Consider the following 27,333-nt stretch of genomic DNA (forward strand, 5'->3'; position numbering starts at 1 on the left):
GGAGGGCTCTACTTTCTGAAGAGTAGGGGAGGAAAGAGAGAGTATTAGGGAGGGAGGGTGGGATTGGGAGATGATGAGGGTGGTGCTACAGTTGGGATGTAAATTGAACAAATTAAACATAAAATAATTAAAAATAAGAATATTTGACAAACACATCCAGCCAGTGGCTTTTTTTTTTTTTAAGTACCAAAAAGCATCTTTTCCTGTAGTGAATATTTATAGTACACTCTCTTAGTCAGAGTTCTATTGCTATAAAGAGACACCATGACCAAGGCAACTCTTATAAAAATAAAGGAAGCTGACCATTACATTTTTGGAATTCATAAAAGTCACGTGTTTCTGTGCTGAAACAGCCATGTTTGCCATGGGGGAGACATCACAACTTGTCAGATTTGACTATTTTAGGGTATAAATCCTTTAAGAACCAGCAAGTGTTAGCAAGCAAGGAAGATGGGGAATGGGCTGCTGCGGCTGGGTTTTGTTGATTTCTGAAAAGAAATGGGAGAAGGATACAAAGCTCTTCATTTCCTTTTTATTTTAAATTTTGAGATTATTTTATGACTACATTTCCCCTTTTTTTTTTCTTCCCTCCAACACCTCACATTTGCCCTTCGCAGTTCTTTTTCAAATCTGTGGCCTCTTCTTTCAGTAATCGTCACTTCATGCATATATGTATAGACATATATTCCTAAATAAAACCTGCTCGGTCCATATAATTGTCCTCTAATGTATGTTTTCAGGGCTGACCATCTGGCACTGCACAGCCAATTTGTGTGCCCTTTGCTGGAGAAGGCCACCTCTCCTCTTCCCTACTTTCCTCAGTTGCCCAAGTTGCTCAAGTTCTTTGTGGGAACTTGAACCTTCGTGGATTTTTCCCTGTCAACTTTGGCATATTCATTGGTGTCACCCTTGTTCAGCCTCTGTTTGGACTCTCATGTTGGTGAGACTTTATGGGTGCAAAGTGTCTGTCTGCCACACTCTTACAGTCTTTCTGAATGTTGCCTGGCACTAGTTCTGGGAGTGCTTTGATGACGTAGCTATTGAAGAAGAATCTACGACTTCTACTTTACTAAACCGGCATATTCCCTAACGTCAATCTACCAGCATTCATCCTTACACACACACAGAGATAAAATGAGTGGCTGGACCAACTAAGGATTGCAGTAATAGATCTAAGCAGGAGAACGAGGGTATCGGAAGAAGTGTAATTCTAGGATGTGCTAAAGGTTATGACCAGATGCAGACACTGTGAAAAGAGGGAATGTTGGGAGATTCTCAGGTATTCCCACTACAACGGGGAGGCCGGAGTTTCATTATCCATGATAGAAACCAAAAAGAAGATCCCTGTGTACAGGGATGATGGTCTGACTCCGGACCACGTGGAACTGCCCACCCGATAGAAGCTGAGTGTGGCTCTTGGGAAGAGGGTTTACCCAGGCTATATCAACCTGGGACAGAGGAGTTAAAACACGAGCCAAGTTCTTCTATATCTCCGTGATAGGAATAGTCTCCCGCCAGAAAGAGCACAGTGTAAAGTCTGAACTTCATAAACCCCTAATAGTTGTATTTTAAGATTTGGTTAATAAAATAATGAATGGACGAAGAAATCACATGACGGCATTGCAAAAGTACCCAACACAATCATCATAGTTTGTGTGAGTGTATGAAAGGCATGGGTATGCATATGCATATATCTACATATATTACGTTGTTAAAGAACTGTGACCCAAAACAGAGATGATGGTGGTAGGAGGGTTTAATGGCTTCAAAGAATGAGCTTGGTGTGTGTGTGTGTGTGTGTGTGTGTGTGTGTGTGTGTGTGTGTGTGTGTGTTTTACTTTATGGTAACATTAATATATTTGACAATGAAAGTGACATTTCCTTTAAAAAAAGACTAGGCCTTTTCATCTTTATTCTAAATTTTCTGTTTGTCAGAGAGGAAAAGAGTTCGATTAGATTGGTTGATTATACTGGAATATTATTATGCTCTTAAAAATAGAGTTTTAATTTAATTTTGTAGAAGGGTTTCAAACTATTCTCCCATAAATAATATCTTTAAATCGTAGTCAAATGACTAGCCAATTATTTTGTCTTGCTGCATTCAAGCCAGTTGGTAAAGGCCAGAAAAGATACATCAGGTCAGGATGACAAGCCACCAAGATGTGCCTTTCAAGTGAAGACATGCTGCAAGTCAACTGGTATTGCTGGCCTGTAGGAATGCAAGGCAATGGTAACTTTCACTTTGGTTTATTTTGAATGTAGGAACTAACCCCGCACTTTTCTCCTCGCCTGTTTTATAGCTCTCTTTACATTTGGCCTTCCTTTGATCTGGTTCTAGCATGATCAGAGTTGATGCTCCCTGAAAAAGACTTAGGTCAACTCTGGTCAGGCGGCCAGGTGACCGAGACTGGGTGGGGACCGGCGGAGTTTTGAGGGCGCGGAGCCTCTCGCATACCAATCTCCTCCCACTAACGATGCTTAGTGGGAGGCGGAGAGGGCTGCAAACTTCGCTCCAATCCGCAGCCGCCCTCCCCACGGTCCCCCTGCTGGGCGACCCGCCCGCCATGGACCTGAATTGGTGGAACTTTTCAGAGAAACTGCTTCTGAGAGCTGGGGAGGGAAGCTCCCCACCCCACCACATTCCGCCTCCCCTGCCCCCGCCTCCCGGTCCTCACCCAGCAGCCCTCTCTGGTGATAGGACGAACCCCGGGCGTGCATTGTGTGTATGCAAAACATCCCTTGGCTCCTGGGGCTGCTGGAGCTGGGACCCCGCTACCACTGAGGCGGGCGCAGCGGTGTATAGTCCCGCGGCGGGTGCTACGGTCCGCGCCTGAGCCCAGTGCTGTCATGCTCCTGCCGCGGGGCGGGCTGCCGTTTCTCCCCGTCGCTATATAAGCGCTAGCAGAGGGGGCACCCGGAGGGGCTGAAAATGAAGGTGCCCGCGCATGGGCCGCAGCTGATTGCCAACCCCTCCCCAGCTCGCTCCCGGCGCGGCGCCCGAGGCCGCCGAGGACCCGCCTTCGCCGCAGTAGCAGCTGGAGCAGCGACGCGGACGGCAGCTGCTGCGACGGTGGCGGTGGCGCCCCTCGCGCCAGCTCACAGAGCGGCGGCGGCGACTCCGGGGCCGCCGCTGGCCCCGCTGCCATGAGTTGTGCGGAGGTGATGTATCACCCCCAGCCTTATGGAGCGCCCCAGTATCTGCCCAACCCCGTGGCAGCTGCAACTTGCTCTACAGCTTGCTATCACCCGGCGCCCCAACCTGGCCAGCAGGTGAGTCACCAGCCGGGCAGCCTTCCGGGGGCGGGGACGAGGGGCACCCGGTATCGGTGTAGGGTTCCCGCCGTGCTCGGCTGGGATCTGAGACGCGGAGGATGCTCTGGGACCGGCGGGGAGCCATAGAAAGAAAAAGACACTCCCGGAAGGGCAGGAGTGAGAATGGCAGGCAGGGTTGGGATTCTTGCAAAGGCTTTACCTGCCTGGGGGCTTTCAGCTGTGTCACCTGGACTCTGAGGCTGTTGCTTCTAGCTGCTTTGGTCCTTAGGACTCAGTTCTCGGAAGCTCAGCAAAGGCATCTGTCTTAGGACTGACTGTGTGAGTAAACTTTTAACCCAAATACTTTGTTTCCTTGGGCTAGTAGAGTATTCCAGCTTTTTGTGGATTAAGTGGAGGAAGTGTGCAACTGAGGTAGGTAGCAGAGGTTATCTGAACAGGGAGCTCAGGAAGGGACCTTTCTGGGACATTTAGGGTAGAACTCTGTCCGGTGTAAGACACATTCGGTGTTTCTAGAACTTCTCCACTGCCTTTCTCCCCGGGGCTGCGATTTGGATGGGGATGCCCCAAAAGGCTCGTCATTCATTTTCAATTCTCAACAAAGCAGAGAGCTTGTCGCTTGTCTGCGTTCATCAGTGGAGAGGATCTGTTTCTCAGCCTGGAATATCTGCATGCCTGGGCCCCACCCAGCCAAGACATTGAAAATGTCGGTAAAAGGGACGTGACAACTAGGAGATGATAAGGTTGGACGCTTGAAAACTTGGTGCTAGGAATCCTTGAGTATTGTTCTGTGGCCACATAACAAGTACACCAAAATTTAGTTAGGACTACTTAAAAATACTAAAGCACGTGCGTGCCTGTGGCAAGGGACTGTATTGAAACATGGGCTCCTTGAACTACAGGGATGAGAGTAGGGCTAAGATCATTGAAACTTAAAAAGACAGATGAATAAATAGAGTTACAAGATAATGATTGACAGCGCGTTGACCTGTTTCCCGTTTCTTAGGAACTGTGCGTTTCATTCTGGCCTTCAGGGTTTGACCATTGGAGCAATCTGACCTTTGAATTTCTATTTGTCCTCTGCTTCTGTCCCTTTTCTAGAAGTACAGGGCTACTCTTTGGGAAGGAGACTAATATCCTCTGCTTAAGATTTAGTGGCTGTCAGATTCAACTAACTCGGAAAGTTAGCCCAAGTCCAGGATTCGCAATTAAACAGCCTCATCTTAACGAAGATCAATGGGATACAAGAAAGAGGAGCTCATTTTCTTGTTACTATTTATTCATTTTAATATTCAATAACTTTATCATTTCAAGGCAAAATTACCTTTAATGGGAGAGATGGGCAAGTATTTTTGTATTTTGTGGTCAAGGGTGACAAAGGAAAACATTTTGGCTGATCGTGTTTTTTTTTTTTTTTTTTTTTTTGACACATGTAAAAGAGTAGTATTGTAGGCTCTTGTGAGGCAACGCGACCTTGGGTATTGCTAACACTAACTTCTGCATGAAACACCCTTTGCTCTGATGCTTTGGTGGCCTTCAGCTATCAGTTGGAATGTGGACGAGCAAGAGACTGAGATGTTTTTAAATATCCAGAAAGATAACTTTCCCTTCTGAAAAAGTAAGGAAAAGAAGACATTGTGAGCATGGTTGTCTCTTATGGAATTATAACATTAATTCCATTAAAATAGGTGTCTGTAGCAGAAGACAACACTCTAACACATTCAGCTAGCAAAGTCAAAGGGCCGCATTAGACAAATCAAAAATCATTAACCTTGAAAACTAGTTTTCAATGAGAACTGACTCCAAGTGTTTTATCTCATTTTGTGATAGACCTAAGTTTCAACCTCAAATTCCATTCTTTTGTGAAAATTATGAACAAGCTGATAAATGAATTAAAAAGAAAACTGTCTGTATTGTGAAGTTACGCAACGCCCAGCTACTGCTATATTCTCAGCTTCTATAGACGCCTTTTAAGTAGATCGACCTGAGTCTCCTGTAAGGCTTTAGTTGAGAGGTGTGCATGGAAACTTTCAGACTTCCCTGACTAAATTGGTTTATTTGATAGTTAGAAATTTCCCTAGTAAATTTGACTGTTATTGGCTAGTGGGCTCAAAAGACTTGGCACTGTCACTACTGTTCTTTTACTGTCAGAGTTTATTTTGATGACCTATATTTTTTTATTGAAAAAAAGAGTAAGTCAGGAAATTCTTATCAGTCTGACAGCACTTTTAGACTATGCAGTGTGTGGGTGAAGTGGGACTAATATTGACTTGGCCCAATTGCAGTCATCTGAGAATACATATTTTGGTTGTTTTTGCATTCCATAACGTTTTGTCATCATTACCCATCAAGGTTGTTTTCTCTGTACATGGGATGTGACCCCCTAAGAGTATTTTACTTGGGAGACAATAATGAGGATTACAGCTCTTCCTGCATCAAACTGTAACACCACCAGCAACAAGGCAACTTGATTTGTTGAGGAGGGGAAAAAAAAGAAAAGAAAAGAAACAGAAAAATGACAGAGTTGGAAAGCCATAATGGTCATTCATGAGATAAGTGCTAGATGCGAGGACTTTGAACTTTTTGGGCAATCTCTGCATTTAGTTGTAGTAATGTATCCCTTAGTTGTTTTCTCTCCTCAAAAGCAGAGATCTAAAGTGCCTGTGTGTTTGTTTTTATTATTTTTTCTGGAAGGAAAGGACATCAAATGCAAGGTCTCACATGTGCTAGGCAAGCAGTATACCACTAAACCACACACACACACACACACACTAGTTCTCAGTTTTTATAAATTAGTTTATTAAAATAGTTCATTACAATTGATCTTAAGCATGGGTGCATTTTTCCTCTCTGAAAAAAATTTTTTTTCTTTTTAAGAAATGAAAGAAATGTATTTTCCAGCCATATGTCCTATCAACTTTTCTGCTAAATCTGAAAATTTTATGCTTAGGTTTTTTTTAAATTGAACATATTGTATGTGTAGGTAGGTACTAAGTAGATGACTGTTTTAAAAGCCCATGTAAGCTGTATATAAATACAGGACAACAGTGTATTATTTATTACTCCAGTTCAATCAATCAAGCTAATTTGCCAATGTCTGAAGTGTAAATTTATAATCCTTGGAGTTAATTCCTAGAAATTGTGTACTGGCTCAAATCTTAACAGTGAGCTTTACAGAGGCAGATCCTTAACAGCCTGCGAGATTCTTAACAGCCTAGTGCTCAGCACCTCTCCATAGCCTCCAGACAGACCTCCTCCATATCTCACTGGAATAAGCCTTGACTCAGTCTTAGCACATGTTCCGAGGCTGATGACAGTGCAGAACGTGAACAGAAAGGAATGCGCTTGTATTCTACTAGTGACAGTAGGAAACAGCACAAAGTTTCGAAATACGTGTCAGGAAAAATTGAGGGCAACGCTATGAAATCATAGATTCCCTTCATACCCGGTGGACTGCTCATCTTAAATGCAGACAGTCTGTTGTCTAAATCCTCTACCATATTAAGAATGTTAAAATTAGGAAGGCACTTGAAGTCAAGCTTGAAGATTGATTTGGTCTTAGATGAGATGGCCCAGAGAGCAGTAACTGAATTTCCACCACAATATAGATTTCCATGGTCACTTTCAGCTTCCTGTTAGAGCATGTTTACTCTGTCTTCTTTAAGAATGGCAGCTGGGTGGAAAAAAATGTTTCTCTGACAGGCAAAATTCCAGTAATGCTTGTAAGGAGTTTTTTAAACTCATTGTCTGTCCTCTGCTACCTTGGCTAAGTTCTAAAATGACTGAGATTCTCACATGGGAAAAGTCTAGGGGGTGGGAACATATTATAAATGGGAAAATCCAGGTCCATGGGGGTGGAAATTCCTGGGTAAAATTTCCATGCTGATTGGTAACAGAATCAGCAGATCTACCATGCCATGCAGTTTCCCAGGCTTTTTTCCTCTACTTATTACACAACAGGTTAATATTTTTGTTTTTAGCAGCCCAATCAACTTTTTTGATAAAGAAGATTAATATGCTGTGGATTCTTTGGCCTTGAAGCATGATATTCTTTCCAAATCCTTGGTAGTGTCCTTTGTTTTTACGTTTAGACATTCCAAAGGCTTTTTTTTTTTTTTTTTTTTTTTTTTTTTTTGCAAGCAGTTGTATGATGCTAATGACATTTGCTCTTCCTCTTGCATCCTTTCTTGAAGTTGTGTACCCACTTAGCAAATGAGCATTCATTTATCTAACATAAAATGCAACCAGTGGCATTAACAGTACCTGTTGATGTGTCTCAGATTTCACTGGTGTTCAAACATAAGGTTAGATTTATTCAGAGGCTAAAAACTCAGGTTTAACCTGAATAGTTTCATTACACAGTCAAATTATTTAAGGCAGAGGATCTAATGTTCTTGTGACTGTAAGCAAGGACTTAAGTATATTTGTAAGGACAGAGACAAGACTTCTTTGAAAAAGAGCAGCCACTATAATTCCACAATATACAAATCAACTTGACAGCAAAGACTTAAATTAAGCCTAGGTTGCCCACAGTTCTATGTTCCTAGTGACTTCCCAGGAAAAAGAAGTCCAAGACAGAAATAGTTAAGCTTTAAAGTAACCAAACTATCAACAGAGCAGTGATTCACAATGGAGATTACAGTGATGCCAGAGAGGGTGGAACTGAAATCTATAAAATCTCACAGAGTGAGCATGTTTTCACCAAGAAATTAACCAGCAGGAAGTGGTACTGCAGAAAGCACCCCTTTCCCTAGTATGTGATAGACTCTCCCCAACATTTGAAATTATGCAGAGGGCTCACATTAAGGGAGACGGTGTTCAGAGAGGAAGGCCTCCTCTTTTGCTTAACATCTCTTCCCACTACTGCAGGTGAGACCCTAAACTAACCCCATTGGACCATCTGTGCAAAGGAATTTTCCCAAAGACAAAAGCAATTATTCATATGATGCCTAGGACAGGTCCTGAAGTAAAATTGTCAGGCAGAGGACTGTCATTCTACGCTGGGTCTCAGCCCCACAGGCCCTGTTTCCATTTCTCCATTTGTAAATTGCAGAATGTGTACAACCGGCAATAGATTAAAACAAAAATAAGGTATTGTCTCCCAAAGAAGGTTCCAGATATTTTCACTTGAAAACCTAGCTCTCTGTGGTAGAGGAGATTCAGCTCTGGCTGGGACAGAAGGCAACCATTTAGGCAAGGCTCTGCTCTCACTTTTCACAAGGCACTTTCTTTAAGCAGCTGGTTCTGTGCTTTGACAACTCATTTAGGCAGACCCGGGAAGTGCCTTGAACCACTAGACCCACACAGCTGTTGTTAACACAGCTCATAAATGCCATATTTGTAGATAGTTGAGTGGATTCCAGATTTATGCCAGTAATTTACAAGTGTAGTCTGAACTAGGGAAACTCATCTACTTTTTTTTTTTTTTTTACTCGTCTCCCAAGATTAGCAGAAAGAGAAGATGACCCAAACTCAACAGGTGTCTTTTCTTCTTCCATCTATATCATTTTATTATGTCAAATCACTTTTCCTTGAGGGCTGGGGGAGGCCTGCAAAGATGTATTCATCCTTCCTTGTTTATGGGGGAGAGAGAGAAAAGAAGCACCGTAGTTAATTCCTAGGAACTGAGCTAAAGGACCCACAGCTGGAAGTAAATCAGGCTTCAGCAGTTTGTAAATTGTGTCTTGGCTGGTATCCTATGAAATCAGAAGAGGTGGCCAATATAGGAAATAAAACCAGTGTCAATGTGTGTAAAGATCCAGCATGTTGCTAATTTGAATATACATCCTAATGACATGAATATGTATTTACCATGAGACCTATACAATAACCAACTCAGAATTCTCCATCTTCAGAAGTGGAAGCCAAGGGCTACCAGGTTCAGTTGAGACTTGTGGAGTTACATTTGGTCTTCATCTTTGTCATTTTGGTGTCTAGTGTTGCTTAAAATAAGCCTTCATTAAAAAGTTGAAAACAGTTCAGAGCTAGCCTAGGATGTTATTGCCTTGCTTGTCTTACTTTCAAATTTGGAATACTAGACACTTGCAAAAATAACACAGTTTACCACGGGGATAAATCATAGGGACAATTTCTATTTATTGCTTCCCTAGCAAGGCATTTCCAATTATGAGAACAGATTCAGCTCTGGCCCTGGCTAAGCCTGTCATTCTGCATACCTAAGTATTTGAAAAGTTCATACATACAAATGTATGAAGGAACAAATGAGTGAACACAGATAATTGTAATAGAGATTGTATCCTAAGTCAAGTTAAAAGACTATACAGATATATCAGAAATTTATACATCAAAAACCGTTTCATTCAAAGTAGTTGCTTTGAGAAAGAACACATTCCCTAACAATGTGATCATAGTTTAAAACATTTTGGGAATGCAAATTTTGAAATTGCTTCTAAGCCTGTAGCACATTTTTTTGAACATTGTAAAAACTAGAAGTTTTTCATTCTTGAAGGGGGTAGGTTAGTATTTTGTTTTTGTTTTTGTTTTTAATAATGATTAGATTTATTTGGGGGCTACATGCTCTAACTCTATAAAATTGAGTAGCAATGTTTTTTGGATTGCTCTTCTCTGCTTTAAGAAAATAAGCAAGTATAACAAACACAGCATCCTCAGTCTGACTGACTATTCCTTTTGGGCTGACTCTGTTCACATTTCCAGAAAAGGATTCCCAGAAAAACTGGGAACAAGTGTGGTATATATCTCTATATAAGGAGACAGCCTACCTAGACATAAAAGTTAATTGTCTTCTAGGAATATATACATTTTTAAGGTCATTTTATATTACTTACTTGCTATATCTAAGATGTTTTCCATGTTTAAGCTAACATTATTTTTCCTTTCTGGTACTAAGGGTCAAACCCAGAGCCTCAGACATGCTAGCAAGTGCTCTATTTACATCTCTAGCTCTCTGATATTTCTAACTCTACTTTCTTAATAACTTGATAACTTTGTAAATCACTATAGACTATTATAATTAACATGAGATGCCATGCTGTTGGCTTCATTTCATTTCTTCAGTCAAAATAAGTATCTTATAGAAATTCAAGCACACTGGCGTATTTCTCAGCATATGCGTTATAGACAGATATAAGTTCTATTCCCATGATTGTTACTAGTCAAGTGATCCTAGCTGTGGAAAGTTTTTGCATATGTAAATTAGGAGTAGTCCATTCTGGGAAAAATTTGCATATAAGATAAAATTAAGTGAAACAAAAGACAGATGGGCCCATGGGGTGGTACTTACCTCCATGGCTCATGACCTAAATTCCATCTTGACCTCCACATACAAGCTATGGCACACACTCATTAAAGTACACACATGGGCATGTGCACATGCACACACGCCTACACACACACACACACACACACACACATGAATAAATGTTGGTTGAAAATGTAATAAACATAACAATGTTCTGTGGCATATTGTTCCTTAAGCGTGTCGAACTACATGTTTCCTGATATGCTTACACAGTGCTGAGACATCAAACACCTGTTCTACAAGTAAATTTAAAAAACTGCTGAAAGATCAATGGGTTGGTTTTATGGAGTTAATGCTTTTGAAATAGACTAGAGGTTCATTCTACAGATTATGACCTTCTTTCTTCCTTCCTTCCTTCTTTTCTTTCTTTCTTTCTTCCTTTCTTTCTTTCTCTCTTTTCTTTTTTTTTTTTTTCTTTTTTTTTTTTTTTTTTCTCTCTTTTCTTACACAAAATAGTCACTTCATTAAAAGGAGATGGAATTATTTTAAACCTTTTTATAAATATCCACTGATTTCAGGGATTCATTTGTCTCCTTCAGAGGAAACTTTACACACATGCACAGTAAGCACTTCACATGTTGTGGCTTAAGTCTTGAGGAGTTAGTGGTACTTGGCTCCTGACCTGGAAGTGTTTCTCCTGTCATACAAAGTACTATCTCCTTCACATTGCTGTTGAAGTTTGTTTCTGCCATGCCTGATGGCAGTCTCTGAGGTGATCACTAGGCTTTGCATTGCTTAAGCCTACTTCACTCACTCTTCTACCTTTAGAGTTTGGGAGTTGGCCTTAAGTCTGCCTATTAACCCCTGCATTGTCTCACCAAACTGTAATCCGTGTGTGTGTGTGTGTGTGTGTGTGTGTGTGTGTGTGTGTGTGTGTGTGTGTAGGGGGCAGGAATGGCTTCTACAGTGCACTGGTACTGAAATTTACATGTGTATTACCAACTTGTAGTGTGTGTGTGTGTGTGTATGTGTGTGTGTGTTATACAAGTGTACATGTATATGTGTGTTCACATGCTTGTTGATTCACATGTATATAAGGGGGTCTTGCCTGTAAGAATGAGTGTGTGTGGAGGCCAGAGGTTGAATTTGAGTGTCTTCCTCTGTATTTTTCCCACCTTAAATAGTGAAGCAGGCTCTATTACTTGAACCCAGAGCTCACGTATTTGATGTTTTGCTGGGCAAGCCCAGCTAGCTTGCCCCAAAGATCTTGTGGTGGGATTATAGGCTGGTTGCTAAATACATCCAGCGTTTACACGGGGGTGGGGGAGGGGTAGGGCGTTGGGGAGCATGCACGGATGGACACAGGGACAAGGAGGGGTGGGGAACAACTGGAAAAACAAACTCAGCTCTTCACACTTACTGGAAAGTGCTTTACTCACTGAGCCATCTATGTCACCCCAACCTGTAGTTTTTAGGAGTTCTTTCGGTGACATGTTTTGTTTGTTTGTTTTTAACAATTCTTCACAATCTTGTAAGAAGACTACAAATGCTAATCAGATATTGGAATATATTATAGAAAGTGATTGCATTTTAAAAATGTATGAACTTGGTGCCATTTTGATCTTAATTTTGTAAATCTATGTTCTAAAACTTTGAGATATAATCTTAAGTTTAAGATTTATTTATAATTTCCCAACAAAACCATGCAATTCTAGGGGAGTAGCATTCAAGAGTTAAAGACCATGTGAATATAGAATGTAGCCTACGTGCATGTGAAGAATATTTACAAAGAAAAGGCACAAAGCATTGGTGTCAGAAAGTGATTGGTGCTCACTCAAGTCTGAGATGTGAGATGTTGTGATGTCAGCATTTAAGCCACAGGATGCTTCAGTGATGTGTTTATGTGTCCTTCCTGATGTCACTTAAGTTAAAATACTTAGGCAAATTGGAACTAGGCAGTTTTGGTAATTATCAGACCATTTGGATACTTTAAAATTCTTATTTCAACCAGTGATATTTTTAGGCTAACTATGTGTTGGAAATGTAAATATTCAAATAGATTCACTATAGTTTATGAAAATTAGAGAAAATATGGGGAAACTACAGGTAGAATCATAAACATTGTATGTCCTGTTGTTAGTAGAACATAGGCTCATTTCCCTGAACTACAGGTTTCCACAATGTCAAGAGGTGATATTTTGTCATGCGTAATTGTACAAGTACAGATATGTTGTTTATGCATGAAATATGAAAGTACAGAGACTCAATGAATGCATCAACAAAAGAATAATACTTATTAGGCTAATGATAGTTATTTTTTATGTAAGATTTAGCTTCCTTTTTATCTCATTGCCTATGGATATGTATGTGATTTTAAATATTAAAATATTTGTAGTCAGTCATTCCATAGTTGGTAGAAAAAGCCTCTCTGAATTGTGCAGCATATATAGGCTGTGTAACCTGAGACTGAAAATCTATAGCTGAAATCTTAACTCCTAGCAATTGATCTTGAGATAGTTTATGATTGCTATCTCTTATCACAAAGCTACTTTGTATTCATGTTAGGTTTTATAATTTTTAAGTACTTTGCATCTATTTGATTTAATTTAGGATGTGATTGCTGTTAATTTTCAATGAACCAAATCTTTTCCTTTATTTGGAGAGTTAACTTAATGTTAAAAAAGTAAGAAAAAAGAGAAGAAGTATGTCCAAAGCCCCTCCTTCTCATTGCCACGTGTGACAACGAACACTCTGAACAGAGAAACTCCTCCGCATGACACTTAATTCCCTTTAAGTCTAAAAGTGGTATTTCAAACAAGCCAGTAGAGTCAGGACAGAGTGGTGCAAAACTATATCTGTACAGGTTTTAGTAGACATGCATATGCCCAGAAAAATAGTAGTATGGGTTGACCAGAAAATTATAGTATTTGTTTAATTTTATAAGAAAAATAAAAAAAAATAGAAGCCATTTAACTCAATTCCTGCATTTTCATAACCTATCTTGATGTAATATTTAACTTTTGAAGTCAAATTTGAACAAAAGCGGATCATAAGAAATATAGCTAGCTAGCATTAGAGTTACCTGCTTATCAATAAGACGTGCTCATTCATAAGAAATTCATTATCTATTCATAAGAAAATACTAACCACATTGACACAAATATTAAATAAAAATGCCACATATGATTGTAAATAACATCTTCCATATGATAACCAGGCCTCATCAAGTGCCCATTTCAGCAGCCACCTGGAATAAGATCAATATATTACTAGAAGAAAATGATATGCTAATTAAAGATGCACTTTTGATTTGTGGTTATTGGTTCTAAAGCTAGTAATTATATTAGAAACGTAAAAAGTGAGTTATATGTTGCTAACACATGCAAAACTACTGAGGATTCTGGAATTATCTGTGTTTGTTATTCACACTTTTTCTGCCAGCAGGCATAACTCCTTCTGAAATAATAAAAATAGTAGGATGATAAATTGAATTTTTAAAAAACAAATTGAATTTTGTTGTTATGTTATTAATATGGAATATTTATGTGGCACCAGGACTGTATTCTTATAAATCACATTGAAGTTGTTGGTTATCTTTAAGTCATGCATGCTCAGTAAAAGTATTTGGAAAGACTGAAAGGTGGATGTAACAAATAACCATTAATTACCAAATTTCCATTCAGTAAAACATTGTTGATCATAATTACTTAGTGACTTTCTAAATCATACTAGATATTTCTCTCATCATGGCTGCACATGTACATCTCCAGCCGCTTACTTCTCTATGCATTCTGTCTGTAGCAGTCAGACACTTTGTGACTGCTGACAGCCTACTGAACTTCTCAATACCTTAGTTGCCTGGTCTTTTAGATACATACAGCAACAATAATCATGTTATAGGAATGTGATAATCAGCTCAGGTCATATATGGATGGTTTTAGGAAAGTTTCTTGGATAATATATATTAATGATTATTTTAGACATGACCATATGTTGAAATATTCTAATATGTAAACCTCTGCTCATTTTTATTTGAAGAATTAGTCTTTGCTAGTATTTTGTTTCATTTTCCACAAGCCACAATAAACTTTTCCTCCCCCTCTATGATAATAGTGGTGAATGGAACATATGAAAAACATGGTCCATGCAAAATGGATCTTCACACAGACTTACTCTGTCATTTCAGTTTGATTTTTGAGAAATAAGTTCAGCAGGTCTGCCAAATTCTTTTATAAGATGGTGCATTCCTGTTTTTATTTTAGTTTATTTCATTTATTTATTTCTCCACCCTGCCCTGGACAGTTGGTTTTCATGTTTTCTCCACTGTCCTAAAGTAAAATGTTACTGCACATTAAATCTTTAAAGGTAAATTAAAACTGAGCATTAAAAAATCCGGAAGGAATCTGTCACTGTTTTTAAAATGTTATTAATTTAGAATAACTGGGTTTAAAACAAAAGCAAAAAAAGCAAAAACAAAAACAAAAAACAACCACTGTCTGACACTCTGAAATTATACAATTTGATAATAGTCCCTTTTCTTTGCCAAAATTGGAATAACAGACTTTTTTCTTAGTGTGGGAAGGAGGCAACTGGTTTGGGGAGAGAAAAGATGGAATAAAACAGATGAAGAATAAGTTTGCAAACATATGTTAATATTTAGATTTTTTTTTAAATGAAAAGTTAACGAGTTAATGTTTTTCCACAAACTGTCTTTGATACTCTGTTTTGTTTATTCTATCCCAGAAGAAGTTAGCGGTATACAGCAAGATGCAGGACTCTCTGGAAGTCACGCTTCCCAGCAAACAAGAGGAGGATGAGGAGGAGGAGGATGAGGAGGAGGAGGAGGAGAAAGACCAGCCTGCCGAGATGGAGTACCTTAACTCTCGCTGTGTCCTTTTCACTTATTTCCAGGGAGACATTGGGTCTGTAGTGGATGAGCACTTCTCAAGAGCTTTGGGCCAAGCCAGCACCTTGCATCCTGAATCTGCCATTTCAAAAAGCAAGATGGGGCTAACCCCCCTGTGGCGAGGTAAGAATTCAAGAGCAGATGCCCTTCAGAGCTAGCTCTTGTTTCGCAACTGCCTCTACCAAGCTCCAGCTGGAGGCTGGCCCCTGGAGGACGGATATCCACTTGCTTTTTAATTTTTAAGGACAGCAAGGAATTTCTTTCAGACAAACAGCTGGATCAGTTTTGTCACATGTGGAATGCAGGGTTGGAAAGGATGCAGTCACACCCCTTAAATTCCTCATGGAAAAAGCAGTGATACAAGTGGCCCCAGTTTCTAGTGGCCAGACTGAGCTCCAAGCTTTCATTCCTAAAGCCCCGTGGCCTGGTGTGGATCTCTAAATAATAGGCGTGCCCAAATAAGCCTCTCAAAACTTACTCTAAAATCTTATTCTTGCTTACACCACTAGGTGTTGTGTGGTGACTTAGCTGTTATGCGTCTGACCCAGGAAGCTGACTCTGTTCTTTCGATGGCTTTCTCTAGGACTTTCTGTGAACCATTTACTCTCCACAACTTAAACCAGTGTTTGTACCTCAGTAAACAATAAGCTGGGGCTTGAATGGACTCTTGTTTCCTTCATTGTGGTGAGCAGAGGGACCGACTTGCATCAGTGCTTGAGTTTGAAAATGCTAGTGGGTGGGTGACATGTTGGACACAGTGACTGACAAAGCACCTCTCGAGAAATGTGTTATATGCAAATGTTTTGTTCCAAACTCACCTGGCTCCAAGACATGTCTAGTAAAATTGTTTTGAACTGTGGACCTCACGAGAGAACCTTTTAGGAAACAAGGTCCTGGCTCCTCATCCTGGACCCATGGGATGAGAAATTGGTGTGGGTTCATTTGTGTTTACATAGCCCTGCCAGGGAATCTGAATCAGGCTCAAGTTTGGGAATCAGTGGCCTGTTGTCCCTTGCTTGGGAAGAATCTATAGAGCCAGAGTGCTTGCAGGAAGGTGGAGGGAATCACTGGTAACAATTGTCCTGAGTGGTACCTGTGATGAGGGAAGGCTGTCCACCTGCAGTAGTGTCTTGTGATCTGTGACTCATAGCTCATGTTACTGTCATAGGTGTGACTGTGCTGTTGTGGGAGGAAACTCCAGCTGACACCACTGGTCCTTATCTGTATACACACTGTTTTTCTTCCGCCATATGCTTGATTCTGTCATCCTTTTCCTTCTGTCTTCCACCCTATTGACTCTTCTACTCCTCCCTTCCTCTTTTCCCCTCCTTTTCCCCCCTCTTTCTTCTTTTCCTTCCAGTCTACTTTATTCAATACTAAGGAGCCATTATAAGGGGGTAATAGAACATGAACTCAAATAGCAGAGGTTTGCTAAAAGTCACCCACATGACTGCTGCTTAATTGATGAGTATACGCCATGAATTTTGTACAGGGACAGACAGCCCTTGAGAGTTCAAGATGCTTAGAGAAGGAGATAATATCTTATTTGATAGCTCAAGAGAAAGAATGTGAATAATTTAAAGAAAATAACATTTCTGTCAATCAGGTTTTAGGTAAACATTTTGATGTATCAATAATTCATCACATCAACATAATTAGTTCCAGGAAACCAACTTATACAATGGTTCCTTCTTCAGTATAATTGGCATATGTAAACCTCTGATGATATAGTCTGGGAAAGAGAAAGTAGGTCCCCTGAAGCAGATTACCATCGATAATGCCAAAGACTTTTGGTATATGTGTAATGACTCTAAAATAATTCAACACTTTTATGTAGAAATTATAACAATCTTAGGAAGCGTTGATAAGCTGTCTGATTTTTATACAGAATGGGAAAATGGTGATCATGTGTTAATAGCTATTGATAGCATTGTCTTGGTGTCCTCTTAAATTTGCCCTTCCCATCTCTCACAGATTCACTAGTTGAGTTTGCCACAAATGTTTATTAAGCTTCCACTGTGTATTGGTTGCGGTTCTCTTATTTAAAACTAAGGCACAGGATTAACTGAGTGTTGTTATAGTTAATCCTGTAAGGTTGGACAATGTCCAATGTTTGTTCACTTTCCACTTGTGAATGGAATGGTGCCATTGTTGCTTATAGTTGCAATTTTCTTCCAAATCATTATACAGGACTTGAGGAGGATTCCTGGGAGACCCACAAAATATTACAGACATAGAAGTCTTCCTAAAGAGGAGGTATAATGAGTGATGTTCACATATGAATTGCTCATTATTCAATACTAATAGACAAAGCTACACAGGATTTGGGTCCTACTTATCATGGGTTCTGGCTCTCACCTTATTCCCTGCTTCTGCAATGTAGTGTTGGAGCAACAGCTTAAAATCTCTTTGAGGCCAACTTTCCCAATGATAACTTATGCACACTACTGCTCACAGTGTAGGGTTATTATAAGTAACGTGTGGAAGCATATGTGAACGATTTCATGCAGAGCTTGAGTGAACGTAAGTTGTGGAGGCAGACGCCTTCTCCTTAAATATGTCCACTCACTTGGCAGATGGAATACCAATGTTGAGTCTTTTTCTGGAAACTTTGTTTCTGGAAGCTCATATTTCTAGCACAAAGCAATGTCTTGGATATAGTAGGAACTCGGGGCTATTGATGATGTTAATAGCATCATTGAGGATAGTTTTGAAAGAAGCTTCTGGCTACCTCACCTGCCCGAAACACTCTGGCTTACAGCATGGAGCTATTAGACATGTGTGACATACAGATTTACAGATGAACTATGCTTGAACAATATGTTTCTATAGTAAATTTTTAGACAAAGAGGGTGTATGTACTGAGAGAATTATAGCCATAATAGAATTCATGTCTTCTTTTTTTTTTTTTGGTTTTTCGAGACAGGGTTTCTCTGTGTAGCCTTGGCCATCCTGGACTCACTTTGTAGACCAGGCTGGCCTCGAACTCACAGCGATCCGCCTGCCTCTGCCTCCCGAGTGCTGGGATTAAAGGCGTGCGCCACCATCTTGATATGGCTAGAAATGGTCTTTTAAGATGTGTAGCTGTTAGAAAAACAGGTTGGGGAAATAATTTCTATGCCTTATCTTATACAATATCTTGTGAGTTATATCACACCCCACCATGCATTTCAGTTAAGAGAACAAAATAAGCCAGATTACCTCCTTATCCCGATCCATTCATGCTTTGCTTTTTACAGAAAGTGTGTGTGTGTGTGTGTGTGTGTGTGACTCTGTGTGTGTGACTCTGTGTGTATATGCTTGACTGTGTGTGTCTATGTGTCTGTGACTCTGTGTATGTGTGTGCGATTGTATGACTGTGTGTGTGTGTGTGACTGTGTGTGTCTGTATGTCTTTGTGTGTGTGACTGCATGTATATATGTGTATTAAGGAGCAGAATAATTCCCTGAATTAAAAACCTAGCTCTATGGCAATTTCTTCCATTTATTTCCTTTTCTTGCTCTTTCAAATTAAATTTATCCATCAATTAGCTGATGCATCTTGAGTCTACTTGGGAAACTTGGCCATGTGGAGAAGGCCTCTCAAAATGAATAGTGTAGGTTCAGCAGAGCCAAGGAGAAACAAAAAGAAGGGCCATGTCCTTAGGTGGTTGGTGGGGAGCTAAAGTTCTGAGCAGATGCTCATGGAGACCCTGGAGGCTGCTGCTTCCTGGAAGTTAGAAGAGCGGGTGAGAGGAAAGTGAGTCAGCTCGTGATAGTGCCCCTCAGGCTTAGTTAGCTCCAGATGCATTGACGAGGCTGGTTGTGAGGAATGTTGCAGCAGAGTAACTGGAGGACAAACTTTGGAGACTATGGCAAGGCATAATTCCGGAACGACTGAAAAGATTGGAACACATTTCCTTCCTCTTCCGGCCAGGAGACAGTTGGTTTTTATGGAAGCAGAATAAGCAGAAAATAAGCCTTAAAAGTATGAAGAGCCATTTAGATTAGGGATTGAGCTTAAACAGTATTCTTGCTTTTTTCTTTTTCACTTCCTCTTCCTCCTCCTCTTCCTTTCTGAGGCGTGGCCTTGCTTCCAGCTCTGCTCACCTGGAAGACATTCTTAGCGCAGGTTTTCAGTGAACTTGTAGACTCCTTCCAGCCTTGCCCTCTTCCTGAGAGCTGAGATCACAGGCATGCACCATGATACTCTGCATATTTTTTTTTCCTTGCAAGTTTTCAAAGAAAAATGTTATGTTGGATGCTGATGTTTTTCATCTGTATTTGCTCTAAGAATGTGTCAGCGGGAGATTATCAAGGATGACTTACGATAGCACAGCTTTGTCTTATTTTCCATTTAATGTTGTTTTTATTATTTAAAAATTAAAATTTGAATCTTTCCTAAATTGTTTCTTAGTTTTTGTTCTCGCCTTTTGTTGTTGTTGTTGTTGTTATGTAGGGTTGCTATAAATAGTACTCTATTATTATGAAATTCTAAAAAAGTTTTAGATCTAAGAGAGTCACTCCTGTGATCTGTGTTCAGCTAGCTCCCCTGTTTTTCCATGTAACATTTTTTTTCTTCCTGAAAGTCAGATGGTGACATCACTTGGCATGGCTTAGAATTTATTGGTCAATATATCAATTTTGCCTTATCTTTCATTTTTAAAAAAGTGTGTATTCATTCCTAAAAGTGAACTCAACAAAATCATATTTAGGTGGTTCTCTGTGTGTGTGTGTGTGTGTGTGTGTGTGTGCGCGCACGCGCGTGGTGGTGTGGTGTGTTTGTATGTGTAATACTATCAGTGTTGGCACCATCCAAATGCTAAAACTGCATGAGCGTTGAATAGTGATGACTCCAGAATCCCAAGTGAGTCTTATTATTATGCAGTTCTGAATCCTTTCCACTAACCTTAAAGGTAACATTGCATAGCAATAGCTCTTGCAGTTTTTCATCTGCTTTCTTATCCACCAAATATGGCTGTGATTAAGTTCTCGTAAGCAAAGAGTCACATAATGAAAAAATTTACATACATATGAAATAAGCATGCTGGTTCTCCACACAGTCTAGCATCTGTTTCTTTGTGTCACTTTTTTTTTCTTTAAACAAGCAAGATACCAAATAGAGATTCTGAAGCACTGATTTCTTCGTGAACATATTTTCCACTCAATATTGTTTCATTTACTTGTAAAATTCAGTGGTGTTTGTTGAGAAGGGGTGGGTAGATCCGTACACATTTTATATTAATCTCAGGAGACCCTACACAGACTGGAAAAATACTAAGTTGCTTTTAATTTTATTTTTCCCTGGGGAATTTTAAAGAGTGGTTCAATTTTTATGGAGTGTCATTTAAAAAAATAGATTTCTTCTTTCAACGATAATATGTTCACTCATCACAATATAGTCCTGCATAAATAGGACAATAATATTTTGGTAAGATAAGAATTCATTGTGTGAACTTGTGTGTGTATATCTACAATCCTTGTATAGTTATGAGAATAGTTCTATCTTGATAAAAACCAAGAGGAAGATATCCAGATAAGTAAGATGTTATTTCTGTCCTTTGGACATTTTCCTCAGAAGGTTCAGTAAGAGGAACTTATGTCCCTGGCACAACGTTGTAGTTCAGGGATTATAATTTTTCCTATTCAGGTTCTGTTTGTAACAGGAGATATGTTATGAGCACAATGAAGGGTTGGTATCAAAGATGGGAGGTGTGTGAGCAGAGTGGAAGATTGGTGGCTGGCAAGCTATGCTACGATGCCCCTAAGTCTGATTTTTATAAATGCTGTCTTTTAACCAGTAGTGATTGTCACAAAACAGCCATTCATGAACTTACTGGGAATGACCGAAGGCTTCAGCAACAATTTCTATCCTTTCTCTTTTGAAGAGCAAGGGTTCTGGATTCCATAGTGATGCTAAGAAGGAGATGATTATGAAACTGTGGGTGCCTGGGCACAGGGTGAGGGAATGAATAATGACAACACTTGTGCAGAACTGAAGTGAAGAGAAGGGATGTTCATGACTTGATAAGAGCAAAATCATTAGGGTACTTAGAGAAGATGTCAGAATATGACAGATTTGTACTGATTTGGTTGACCTCGTGATACATGGGGTAGTTATATTGAATCAAGAAAATTATGTTTAAGTCCTAGAAGTGCATGAAATGACAGACATGTTAGGTTAAATATTGCTATCACAGAGCACCTATTAAAGATGTCCTTTGCTCAATGGAAAAATATAAATTCTTCTATGTTAAACCTGACATAAAACATCAACAATGCATACGCATAGGGAATATCGCTTGCAACCTTATGTCCGACTTGAACTGAAATAACCAATAGAATATTTGACAGGACAAAAAATATTGAGCAAGACAATTGCAAATGTATGAATTAAAATACTTTATTACTTTTAGTGAAAGAAAGTGACAAAGAGATCAAGAAGCCCCCTTATGGTTACAAAGGAGAAAAGACAAGTCTAATTAAAGTGAAGACTCACAAAGCCGAGCTTTTATAGATATACAATATTATAAGAATCCAACTATGGAGTGCACGTAGACCTTCCTAAATACACATCTGACCTTGCCTTCCCTTATATTAAAACCTTTCTATGTTCCCTGGAAGTCCTTTTATGATAATTTCAATTTCCTGGCCAGGAAGGCTACACTCACCTGAGCCCTCTTCCTATCTCCACAGTCTGTCCTTCTGTCTCTTGGCCCCACCCCCCCCCACCACAGGCCCCTCCCTCCTTCTCCACCACCTCTTGCCCCCTCTTTCTTTCCTTCTAACCAAATGTTGCCCATTAAACTTTATCCCTTAAATGCTACTGACACTGGTGCTATTATTGTTGTTTTGGGGAGCGTCTGTGTAGACTGTGTACAAATGTTCATATTTTGCCTGCTATTCCATCAGCCTAGAACTCCCTCTCATCTCTTCATAGGCCTAACTCCTATTCCGCCATTCTAATTCGACATGGTTATCATTTTTCTGTCTCAATTTGTGGACTTGCTCTTGAAAACATTTGCATGTTGCCTCCCTTCCTGGCATTCTTCCTGATTATAAAAAGAGTGACAGCTGTCTGTGCACCTTTGACTTCTCTGTGTCTAACCCAGAATCATTGAGACACTAGAGATTGAATTGAGGGAACCAGTGGAGAGGAGGATCCTCCTTCTTCCTTCTCTGTCCACAAGTGTGCGCTATAGTTTTTCTCAGTTTCTTAAAATGGGTTAAAAAGTATAGCTCAACCTCAACTTTGCTGGTTATGATTTCTAAAGAATCTCCAAATCCAGGAGATCTGGTTCCAATCTTAATTGTTCCTTCTTGTGGGCATTATGAAGTCTACTGTCCTTTCATGACTGAGGCACAGTCTTCAGCCATAATTCTTCCCTCTTTTAGACATTATGAAGTCTACCGTTCTTTGACATTTGAGGCAGGGTATCCGGTTCTGAAGCGTAGGCCTGTGCTTGCCAACATCTTAGACTTTTGCCCTCTCTCCATTTTCTCATGGAACTAGAGTGAGAATCATATGAGCTCATAATCAGCCTTTGGGCTGGTGTTTAGACATTTGGCTGTTCACATTCAAGGTTAACCATTGTTATTTCCAAGACCACAAGACTCCTGGGTTTACACAAAAGTAACAAGATAAAATATTCTTTTGATGATCAATAATTTGGTGAGGACAGTTACATTCAGTCTTTCTACAATTTCTTACATTTGGCATTGAAATGCTATATTTAAATAAAAATTGGGTTGGCATTTAAAAGAAGTTAGCAAAATATCTCCAGTCTACATATACCTCATCAATGGCACAAATGTTCTTCACCAGAGAAATATAAAGCAATGACCCCTGTTCAGAACCAAGAGCCACAAGGCTCACAACAGGAAATGTAGCTATACAGTCATTAAAATGAAAACCTCACCTCAGACTAGGGCAGCAGAAGTCCAGGAAGCAAATGCAGGGGTTCGTTCACTCAGGACTTTCAATCTTGTCCCATTGCCCTGACATGGGATCCCAGAGGCAAACCCAGTACCAGCTCATTTCTCTTTGGAGAGAAAAACAGTGCATGGCAATCCTCTTGCTTGTAAAACATTACTGGACAAGAAAAGGCAAGTCAACCGTAGAACTGTTGTATCTTATGTAAATATTGTGTTTTCTGTCTTCTCAGACAGCGCAGCTCTCTCAAGCCAGCGGAGTAATTTTCCAACTTCCTTTTGGACCAGCTCTTATCAGCCCCCACCTGCACCCTGTTTGGGGGGAGTTCATCCTGACTTCCAAGTCGCTGCACCCCATGGCACCTTTACCACTGCAGATCCTAACTCTTGGCCAGGACATGGTCTGCATCAGACTGGCCCTCCCCCACCCCCTACTGCTTCTGAGTCTTGGCACTATCCTCTGACATCTCAGGTGAGCCCATCCTACAGCCACATGCATGACATGTACCTGCGGCATCACCACCCTCACGCCCACATGCACCATCGCCATCATCACCATCACCACCCAACTGCTGGTTCTGCCCTGGATCCTGCATATGGGCCCCTGCTAATGCCGTCAGTGCGTGCTGCCAGGATTCCTGCTCCACAGTGTGACATCACAAAGACAGATCCGACTACAGTCACCACTGCTACCTCAGCATGGGCCGGAGCCTTTCATGGGACAGTGGACATCGTGCCAAGTGTGGGCTTTGATACAGGTGAGCAGACATATTTCCTCCTTTCTTGCAAAAGAAAAAGTTGAAACATAATTTTTGGAAGGATGCTTTTTGCAATAGATTTTTCTTGAAGCTAATACGCTTGCAGAACAGAGCCATTTTACAATAATTCCCGCATTCCTGTGGAAAGTGGACTGACTAGCTTGTGAGAGCTTAGCTAGCTTGAGAAAGGTCTCAGCATTTTTCTCCCATCTCCTATGTGAGGAATCTGTTCCTTTGAACTGGATCTCTCATACCTTATGTTTATAAATAACTCAACCCTTTTGTAAATCTCCCATGACTGCACTCTATACCATGTGTTCTGCCCAGTAGATTTCAAAAGGGGTGGTATGCCTCAGTTGTAAAACAGATTGTTTTTTGGAATGTGGTCTACAGTGTAAATTTTTGAAAAATAAATAGGGACCATATTTTTAAAAAGTAGGCTTTGCCTATTCTTTTCTTTCTTTCTTTCTTTGCCCTGAGTTTGTTTTCTTTCACCTCCCTTCCTCTTGTGTACTCTGGTTTAAGTAACACCGGACTTCAATGAGTACTGTAAACTTTATATTCAAAATACTGAGAAGTAGCAATGAAAGGATTTCTTTATAGAACACTTGTCGTTGGAGCTCACAAGTCCTAAAGGTCATGGTGTTAGTGTTCTAGCTGTCATTATCCTCAACCAGTTTTAGTTCCCAGTTGAGTCAAAGATGGGGACTGGATTTTCTCTGTTGGTGCAGACTATGCAGTCTGGCTAAACATCACAGGGTGCCCTTTGTTCACTGTCATGTAGTAAAAGAAAATGAAGCTGAAGTTTTCTGTGTTTGGAGAAAAGTGTTGTTGGAATGGCAGAGTACAGGCTGCCACGTTGAGCTGTGTGTCTATTGGAAGCTTGCTATATTTCACGTCTGTTGTCTCTGTAGTCAGAGTAATAGGCACAGGATGATGTCTCCTTCTATTTGTTCTGTTCTGTCAATAGGGAGGAAATGGTCATGATTCTTTGTTGCTCTCTGTTAACTTTTGCTTTTTTTTTTTTTTTTTTTAGTTTCAAATTTGAGAATGAGTCTGATCCTTGCGTTTCTTTTTCAGGACAAATTGAAATAGTCTCATAAAGTTTAAAAGCCACGTTCTTAGCTTTGGAATCAGACAAAAGAGGGCTTATAGTCACTGAAATATCTTGAGAGGATATCTTTTGGGTTATTAGTCCATGATTTAATGTTTCTTGAACATTTACTGTATGTAATTAGCAATTATTTCTTCCCTTTATATATGTATGTCAATATATTAGTATATTTATATATTACACAAAATATTTATATCAATATATAATAGGTTATAAATAAATGATAGGTTTCTCAAGCCTCTATGTAGTATTTCAATTTTCCCCAACTGATCTTTGTACTTGCTCCAAAAGCATGCTGAGCTAGAAGCTCTGTGATTCCTCAAATAATAAGATTAACAGTGGTGTTAGCAAGCAAAGTGATAAATAATAATGGCATAATGACTAGTAGTGTAGGAGGAAGATTCCCCTACTGGATGTCCAAAGTGCTGCTCATGGTCAGTGTAAGCTGAGGAATTAGATAGTAATCATGATTCATCCCTAGTGTATGTTTGCACCCAACTGGGAAAACAAAGCAACCGCACAGATAAGATGAATTATTGGCATAATCATTGGGCATTTCTGATTAGACTAATTTCCACAATAGACTTTTTATTATTTTGAACTAAATTTATATTCAATGACAGGTGAAATCTGGCCTCCAGAGAACCTTTCCATAGTCATCTCTACCGCATTTCAGAATGCCAGGGCTATACAATGGGCAGATGTTGCTGTTTCTGAAAAGAATGACGTAAGGCACAAGATCGTGTGTTTACTCTGCAAAGGGCTGTAGAAGGAGGAGCGCACCTCTTGCATGGGCCGATGATGAGCGACTAGAAGACACTGAGGCATGATGCTATTTCTCCAGCATTCACATATAGTATCAAATGTCACATTTAAGTCCCAACTGAAAGGGCATGACAAGGATCGGTTTTTACAGGAAACATCCTTTGAGCCAGGTTGTGGGCTAATGTGCTAGGGGATCATATGTTTGGTGTGTGAAAAAAACTCCATGAGCCAAGGGCTTCGCTTTTAAATGTCAGTATTTACAAGTTCTTGGTTGTGGCTTGCCTCTGGGAAAAGGGACACGACACTGGATAGGGTGTCTTTGTTCAGTTCATGTTAATTCCCAAAGAAAACAGTTTCTGAGAGGGTCTTGGGGTAACAATAAGAAAATGGATGCTTCAATCACACAGAGAAAGGGGCTGAGTGGTACAACTTTCACTATATGGGACCAGTAAAAGGGTAGCAATCACCCCCTCTACTGTTCAAATCGGTTGTGATAACCGATGTTTCCATGTAAAATTCTAAACCAAGGAGTGAGTTGTGTAGCTGGATTTGAGAAGAAGAACATTCCTTTTTGAACTATAAACCACAGGCTGGCCTGTACAGTGGCTCTACTTATTTAGATCAATACTGAGAGGCCACTGAACAGCCTAGCTAAGAGTGAGGTGAGTCAGGTGAGTCAGTCAGAACTTTTGCCCAAATCCAGTTATCTGAACTGGCAAAATCTAGTAATTTTCATGTATCATCAGGTGACAAATAAACTAATTCCACTATTTCAAGAATATTTTGGTAAAGGACGTAGTAGTTTCACCCATAAAGGAAGGGTCTTTGGGTTGCTATCACAAAAGACCACAGACTGGTGGCTTCCTAACAGTAGAGAATTGGTTCTCGGTATTCGGAGACTGCTGAGACCAAGGTCAAGGTACTGGCCATTTTTAAATCACAGTAAAACCCGCTATGTTATTCATGACTGGTCATCTTTTAGGTTTAATGTCACAAGGTGGCAGGCTTAAATTAGCCTTGTAGTCGCCATTATAAGGGCACCAATACCATCCATAAAGGAGCTTCTCTCTTGATATGTGCTCATATCTTAACACTAGTCCTTTGGGGATTTGGATTTCAGTATATTTATCCTGAGAGAACAAAAACATCCCACTTGTTGCAAATAAAATGATAATTATGACTCCAGTTTTATTTTGCAGAATTTAAAGAAATTAAGGGGTTCTAAGGAGGAGGATTGAACCTCGTGGTGACAAAGGAGTTTCAAAGTATTGTATATGGCATAATTGAAAGGCTTTTAAGGGACAATGGGAACATTTTATGCTTTTCTGGTTTTTCTACCCCCTTCACTACTGCTTAACCCTCCTTTAGTGGCACTAAAACAGCAATAGAAC

At 40.0% G+C, this 27,333-nt stretch overlaps 1 protein-coding gene across 5 annotated transcripts in view; it reads left to right on the plus strand.

Annotated features, from left to right (window-relative positions):
• Window positions 1-2,602: 2,602 nt before the first annotated feature.
• Vgll3 (vestigial like family member 3) overlaps window positions 2,603-27,333 on the plus strand; it is a 41,767-nt gene continuing 17,036 nt past the window's right edge. The window contains exons 1-3 of one of the 5 annotated variants that reach the window (XM_051150126.1): window positions 2,603-3,270; window positions 15,236-15,518; window positions 23,539-24,063. In XM_051150126.1, coding sequence (XP_051006083.1) covers window positions 3,145-3,270; window positions 15,236-15,518; window positions 23,539-24,063 — 934 coding nt within the window. In that variant the 5' untranslated portion in view covers window positions 2,603-3,144. Of the gene's footprint in view, window positions 3,271-3,306; window positions 3,592-15,232; window positions 15,519-23,538; window positions 24,064-27,333 lie in introns of those variants that run through there. The other 4 variants (XM_051150125.1, XM_051150129.1, XM_051150128.1 and 1 more) reach the window with 4 other exon arrangements.

This window comes from Acomys russatus, chromosome 8 (genome assembly GCF_903995435.1).
Source record: "Acomys russatus chromosome 8, mAcoRus1.1, whole genome shotgun sequence".
Lineage (NCBI taxonomy): Eukaryota > Metazoa > Chordata > Mammalia > Rodentia > Muridae > Acomys > Acomys russatus.